This window comes from Echinococcus granulosus, assembly GCF_000524195.1.
Source record: "Echinococcus granulosus chromosome Unknown EG_S00012, whole genome shotgun sequence".
NCBI classification, from domain to species: domain Eukaryota; kingdom Metazoa; phylum Platyhelminthes; class Cestoda; order Cyclophyllidea; family Taeniidae; genus Echinococcus; species Echinococcus granulosus.
Window position 1 is genome coordinate 624731 of NW_020170392.1, and position 7458 is coordinate 632188.

The 7458-nt window shown below is 41.3% G+C and overlaps 2 protein-coding genes across 2 annotated transcripts in view; one reads left to right on the forward strand and one right to left on the reverse strand. All coding sequences in view use genetic code 11, as the record gives it.

The window, feature by feature from the left end:
• Window positions 1-3287: 3287 nt before the first annotated feature.
• EGR_02625 (Glycogen synthase kinase-3 alpha) lies at window positions 3288-4591 on the forward strand (the record flags this gene model as incomplete). Its single annotated transcript, XM_024491874.1, has 2 exons — window positions 3288-3350; window positions 4349-4591. 2 exons carry the CDS (start codon window positions 3288-3290, stop codon window positions 4589-4591), a joined length of 306 nt encoding a protein of 101 aa, XP_024353689.1.
• A 2471-nt stretch (window positions 4592-7062) lies between these two features.
• The window catches only part of EGR_02626 (hypothetical protein), a gene marked incomplete at both ends in the record, with an annotated part of 7539 nt that continues 7143 nt past the window's right edge, over window positions 7063-7458 (reverse strand). The window contains one exon of the mRNA XM_024491875.1: window positions 7063-7176. Within this exon, the coding sequence (XP_024353690.1) occupies window positions 7063-7176 (114 nt within the window). The remainder of the gene's footprint in view (window positions 7177-7458) is intronic.

Below are 7458 nucleotides of genomic sequence, written 5' to 3' on the forward strand. Positions count from 1 at the left end.
CCTGGTGATAGAATATGATGCTCCCGTCATTGGACAGGTGGAGTACCGCCTGAACCTGCGCGCGTGTGTAGGTTTGCGCAATGAGGGTGAAATAACGTGTGTAAATGTGAGATTGAGCATCAATTCGAGTTTGGTCAGGTCACACGATCGAGGTGACTCATTTGCATAGGTCACACGATCGAGGTGACTCATTTGCATAGGTCACACTCAACTGAAGTGAACACCAAATTGCTGCTAACTTCAGTCCAGAAAATTGTAGCCCTCAAATTGCATGTCTAAGCAAAAGACGGAGTCACCGGTTAGTTGATTAGGCACCTTAGACCTGAGTGTCTAGAAGGGATAAGGCGCTGACAACAATGAGAGGGGTGCATTCTGTTGTGCTTTTACCATCGAGCACTTTTTCGAGGAATGCCTTAACAATGCTCACTGTTTTGGGCACGTAAAAGGTACTGCGACTCATCTACCCGTTCGTGCTAAGGGCAGTCTATGAAATAATCGCTTCGGCAAATCAGTGAAGCAGTGCGAACAGGCTAGAAAGAAAGTATGCTTAGTACCATGTGTGGATGCGGCAACAATCTGTACAGCTCGGTTGAATGGTATGCGTTCGAAATTGGGCTTCTTTGACCGGCCCTTCCGTTTTGACGGTGTAGCATCAGCAGCCAGTCGTAGGTCGTAGAGAAGTCTCATGAACGTTATTTTCGAGAAACGCAAATGCAAAAATTTCTACCACCTCCACTTAAATTAGACACTATTGCGCCTTTGCTTTCCTGTCAAGTAAGCTGTTTGCTTTCAGCAATTGCTAGTACCATCAAAACAAATTGTTGATATTTTTTGTTGTCCTACTTGTGCCCCTTCCTACAAGAATGCCGTTTCAATCCACGCAAATGTTTTGAGGACCAGCTCCCCTGGATTTACAATTGCTAGTACCATCAAAACAAATTGTTGATGTTTTTGTTGTCCTACTTGTGCCCTTTCCTACAAGAATGTTTTAGTCCATGCAAATATGTTTTGAAGACTAGCTCTCCTGGATTTACAATTTACCCTCACAAGCTTGGTCTTGATTGAGTTCTTCCACTTTTTCTTCGAGCAATACTAAATATCGCAGCTGAATGTGAAATATGTTCGACTGAGAAATCCTTTGCCTACGTGGTCGAAATCGTGCTTACCCACTTTCCATGTGTAGCACTGCTCTGGGCACCACCCACACCTGTGTCCCACCTAGGAGAAACATTATGCAAATCAAAAGTGAATGAAAATTTTTTCTTTCCACAAATTGGTGAAAAGTTACCAGAGTAATGACTTGTTTGTTTGAAAATCGGATATTTACTTACCAATTCACTAGAATAATCCTCTAAAATTATTCTCAAGCTTTATTTTTGCTATTCATCGGAGCTTTTGTTCAAGAAGTATTAAGAATTTGTTTACCGTGCAATGTTTAACCCACTGACACCTTATTTTACTGTAGTTAACTTTATTTTTTTTTGCTACATAAAATTCCATTCACTACCTCTTCGTGTGTACCCTCACCTTTAGTTCTTTTTTAATTCCATGTCACAACAATCTTTGAACCTTCCATTCTCCAAGTCTTGATGGAGTGAATTTTCAGTGTACACTTTTCTGCTCTCCTCAACCGCCCGATAGGTCGGGTTTGGGTTATTCAGCCCTTGTAGTCTTTTTACTGCCATTGTGGTGGTACGCAAATATAGCATGCATCTCCTCCGCGCAACACGCAATTTTTCCTCCGCCTCTAAGGCAGGCATTGAACTTACCTTCTTCAGGTGCAGATTGTTGGGTTGTACTGCTTTTTCACTTTAGAACCCCACTCTTTTTTTGACTTCGATTGTTTCCATCTTTCTGGCCTCGAAACTCGCAGTCATCTCAGTCACTCGGTTTGCTGGGTAAATGTTTCCTTCGTACTTGCAAATTGCGTCTTATTGTCCCCAGCCCTCACTTGCTGTACGAATTCCCACCCTCTCATCGTATATCGTTACTTTTTTTCCGATTTTCACAAACTCATTTGAATAGCAGCCTGCATACCTATGACCGCATCGCCTCCGAAGTGAATACTAATTTGGCAAAACAAAAGACTATATGAACTGTACACTTTGTTGTCCTTTTAAAACTTGCGGCATAGTTAGAGCTAAGCGGGATTCACTATTTGCTAATAAGGGATAAGGATCGAGGTGGTCCTGGCATCTTTCGCTCAGAATGCACTCTGATTTTGTTTGCAGTCAAACAATCGAATAACCCCCTATTTGCCGGACAATAGGAGTGGTAACTCCTTTTTCACGACCCTTTTTATGTATTTAGACGGGGTGGAGACATCTGTGTATGTTGGATATTCGTTGCTTCAAGATCAGGAGATACGATAGCCAAACCGTTGACTTGGAGCATTTTTTGTGACTATGATGAATGTATATGATGATGTGTATCGCATGCTTTGATGTGTTTCTCTTCCGCGGTTCACAATCGGAAGAATTGTGTACTTCGCTACTATCGAATGTATTTAAGTTTTTTTTCCGACGTTTCCGGTTTATTTCCCCTTTCCAGTTCCATAGTAATATAATTTGTCAGGTGAAGGGAGTGGATAAGACCAAAGAAGCATTCTGAGGAGTAGCTACAGATGGAATAGAAATGGGTTGTTAAGCCTTTCTTTAACCACGACTGACACTATTCACGGTACCTTGGCTTTGTTCAGTACTATACTAGAACTATTATTGATTTCAAAAGTATTTCTTCCCTCTTAGTGGTCTCGTTCAATGATCGTTTTTATTGGACAGCAATACCGTTGACTTCTAACCTTTTTCACTGGCATAAATGCAGTCATCGTGGCCACTTTTTCGGACTTCGGGAGTAGGAATAAACTTTACCATCCATTACGAGAGGGAACCAATATATTCTGGTTACAGTAGACTACTTCAGGGAGGCAACCGGGACAGAAGCCATGCTCACGCATGACGCCAAATCGGTCGTTTCGGTTTTCTTCAATCTGTGGATTCGTCAACATGGAGTGGACGAAACACTGCGTAGCTATCAAGGCTCTAATTTCAAATGCGGGCTCTTTATTGAACTATGCCAAACCTTTAGGACTTCTAAGACACGCAGGACAAAGTTTTGTATTCCAAAACTGAGCAGATTTAAGCCTAAACTTGGTACCTTTTCTTATTCTGATGCTCACGTGCTACGTCGGCGTCCATAACCGTTTTCTGGTATACCTAGTTAATCCTCTCTTCTATAGGTATTGTCTTATTATCGTTTAATTTTAATATTCAAGAAATAGTGACGATATGAACCGAGGGCAAGCCATCATTGCAGTCAATCTAAGGAATGGTTTGCTGGATGTAGCAGAAGTATGTTTGATAATCCTCCTCTGCGAGAACCGAGGCTGTGGACTTCATATTATTGTGAGGAAGGATGAATAAGGAGACACGTGCTGCTTCTACTCCTTCCCATATGCAAATTTGGTCAAAATCTAACAATTTGTTTTTGGCTATTCTTTTTTGTTTCTAACTAGGTCATTTATCGGAGATTGTAGGGCCAATGTCAGTGTCATAGAAAGCGACGATACGTGTGCAGTCGGTGTGAAGGCCGTGATTTGAGATGAATATTATTAATTTCATGGTTAGGAGTAGTATCCATTATGGCTCTTGAAGGGAACGGAGTGATGATGGTAGTCGTCACTGGAGTGGTCGCGCACTTTTATGTAGTGGAAGGGATGAACAGACTGGCATTGACATCCCTCAGGAGTAATGCAGGCCACTCACTTCAGGTTTTGAGTCAGTATCCAAGCAGATACTTTACCGACGTGCAATCTTAACATTTTTTTAATAAGGAGATCAGGAGGTCACAACACAGGGATCATAACATAATAGTTAACACCTTAATTCTGATCTTGACACTCACGTGGGTGGTTGCATCCACTCTCGCAGTTAATGTAAGGGCTGGAATGCTGAATGTGACCCAGGAGTAAATCATTTCGTTTAGACTATTTGATCTATTGTTTTCAAGTAGATCCCTTACCAACCGTAGAGCTGAGAGAACCTGCAATCACCTTCTGCTGTGACAGTGAAGGAGGACTGGAAGTCCAGCTGCATAAGCAGCCAGTGTATAAATCGTAGCACATGCGGTGGGATTTAAATAGTTCTCTGAAGATACTGACGTTAGAAAGCATCATCATCGTGACCGAGGCTGGTTGCTAGAATTGTCACAAAGGGTTAAGTATTTGCAACCGATGAGGTAATTGGATGTCTAGTTTAAGAACTGCATTTGTGTACTTCATTATGTTTAGGTGGGAAGATAGGGGATGGGGTGATTTGGCTTTTACTTTTTGCGTGTGTTTGCTCTGTAGGTGTTTAGAGCGCACACCTCGCCGGAGGCTATCCAGTTAGTAGCCAAGCTGCTGGACTATACCGCATCGAAGCGACTGCGGCCCCTCGAGGCTTGTCTGCACCCTTTTTTTGACGAACTCCGGCAGGAGGGCGTCGCTCTCCCTGACAAGACTCCTCTCCCTCCACTCTTCAACTTCAGATCTGATGGTGAGTCCCTCCACACTTTTGCTCACTACTCTCCCCTTTACCACCTGGTCTGCTGAGACCATAGCTACCTCTTTTAATTCGGCATTGTTTTTTTGAGTAAAAAGCGTAAGCTGTCCGAGATCATAAAGCCGGTTTCTCCCGAACACAGGTTTTTTCAGTTTTGTTGCATTTTGTGTCATTTGTTCCCATCAGCTGTTACTGTGAACAGAATTTATTGAGGCGAAATCGTTTAAGCTTCCTCCAATGTTTCTATTTTTGGGAATTTTGAGCAGAATCTTCTAGGAATTAACCAAATTTATTTCAGAAGATATCATTGGCTACCGGCTTAAAATGAAGTCTTTTTCCGATGGAGTCTTGAATCCTTACTGGATTTTAGCCTCAGTATTTTCCTGTGTCAGTTCTGTTTACTCTCACCCCTTCCTAAAAATAAACTTTCGTCACACAAGTGTTCTCACAAATGAACCTTTTGTCTGTTTATTTCGTCTCTATATTGGTATAGCGTTTATCAAAACCTAGTGAAACTAACTCAATGCACCCTCCCTGCTTACACCTACAAGGAAACTCATACAATTCGTGTATGTAAAACATCTTTCCTGGCGAATAAAACTTCATGCATGACGAGTTCCAACTGTTACCGATGAATGCTGCCTATTGCGGTAATGATAAAGCTGTACTGAGAGGTGACCATTTGAACCGTCCTAATGAAGGGCGCTCCCCTTATCTATTTTCTCCCAGATTGTTATCCACGTCCAACAGAGATTGTCTGCTTGTCGTGAGTTGTTTTATTTTTAGCCAAATTAGTTGTTAGTTCTCGAGCATAATGATTGTGCCACCTTAAAAATGTTGAGTTCCAACATCATACCAGTAATGGAGGATTGGACGAAGACCATATGCACTGGTAGGATGATCGTAGTCGTCTGCAGCCAATGTGGAGATTGACATGGTAACCTGCGAATTCGTGTAGTGCCGTTTTTCCACGAAATGGACGTAGCTTTCACTGTTTAATTTTTGTAGCGCTATGAATAAGATCCACCATGAGGGCATCCTCTACTTGAGTATGGTACTTTGTCATTTTTTTGTCCCCCAAAATCAGCACTTATTTTGATTTATCGACCTGAAGGTGATACGCGCAACTAGTTCAAAATGGCTTTTTTCTCCTCCTGAATCTCGGCAGTGGCCATTTTTAGCCTGTTTTGATTGACAGGTGAGTTCTTTACCTTTTGTATGCATATTAAAAAGCATTCCTTTTAACGAATAGACCTCGGTTCCATGTTCATATTTGCATTCTAACCGTTAATCTCAAATGTTATTTGTTTCCTTGGTTTACCGGCGATTACTGATAGCTCTCACATTGGTTCAGAAGATGGCGTAGGCACCTACAGTTACTCATCATCGAGAAAACTATAACATAAGGCTGTGTACAAATAACCACCAATTGACGCGTTACTAATATCATTCATTAATTTGTATGGCTTTTCGACCGGAATTTTCGCTTCAAATTGATTGTTATCACAGAAACCACTTCTCTGGAAGTTCCAAATAGCATCGCATTTGGGAATTGGTTCGAAGAAAATAGCGAAATTGATGTAGTAAATCAAATGTAGCGTTTGACGAATTCGTTCCTCATCCCATTCCGACCTGGGATGCGGTATTGCAAGTCTTCCGTTCCCTCGATGTGTTAATTTAAATACAACTTCCTCACCGTCTTGAGTTTACCTACTTTATAAACGAGGCCGAGCCCAGATTTCTGGAGAATTTTTGTGGAAAGTGGATAATTCGGGTTTTGAAGTCCATCTGGAGCAAATGTATTAGGCAAGTTTTCAGTGAATGGATTTGCTTCTTGACTTTTACCGATTTATTCTCAATGCATTGTGTAATCAAGGGGATCAAGAGGCGATTCATCCCAGTCGCTTTCTTCCTCTAGTATCGGGGTCAACTTATCAGTATGCTATTGCATTCATGCCATGTTTATTGGCTTGGAAACTTAACAGTCACGATCTTTACTATTAGTGGTCTCTCTGACAGTTAAAATGGCTTGTCTTGGTGTTGCGCAACTTGTCAAGCTTTTCAATGGTCGTATGCGTCTCCAAAATTTTACACCATAATTGCCAATTTAAAGTAACTTGTGTTAAATCTTTCATAATGAAGCCCAAGAGCATTTCTAAAATTTACAACAAACAATTACAGGAGTCTGTGACAGCAAGAGACCAGAAATTTCTTGCAATGGCGTAGAGAAAATTTTCATAAATGCTTACAAGTCCCGTGTTTTACTTGCCATTTCCTGGACTACGGTGGTTTAACTTGCTGCTTCATTCCTTTTAGTTCACGTGATTCTTTTTTTTCATCTTTGAAATTATCAAAACATTTATCTGTCAAAAACCACCTCGGCTTTGTCTGATCGTTGGGTAGGAACAACTGTCTCATCACTTCATTGTTATTGTCAAAAGTCCAACAGAACTTGAATTGTGGTTAGTAGGTCTTTTTCCACACATCATGGTCACATTTTCACCGGCTAAATTTTTACAGCTCAAACACTAGTTTTTTTGATGCGATACTTGAGTGAAAGATAAAATAAAACTTTTGATAAATCCCAAAGAAGAACAACAGTACGATATGTCAAAATTGACGTTTGTAATATATTCTGGAAATCAGTTATGTTTTTTAAAAGGCAACGTAGAACAATGTTTATGAGACTCCTCTGCGACTTACGACTAGTTGCTGATACTACGCCATCAAAGCAGAAGCGCTGGTCAAGGAATCGCCACTTCAAACGCACACCATTCAACCGAGCTGTACAGATCGTTGCTGCACCCTCACATGGTACAGAGCATGCCTTCTTTCTGACCTGTTGGCACTGCTTCACTGACTGATTGAAGCGATATTTTTCTAATCTGCCTTTAGCACTGGAGTCTGCAGTGCCTGT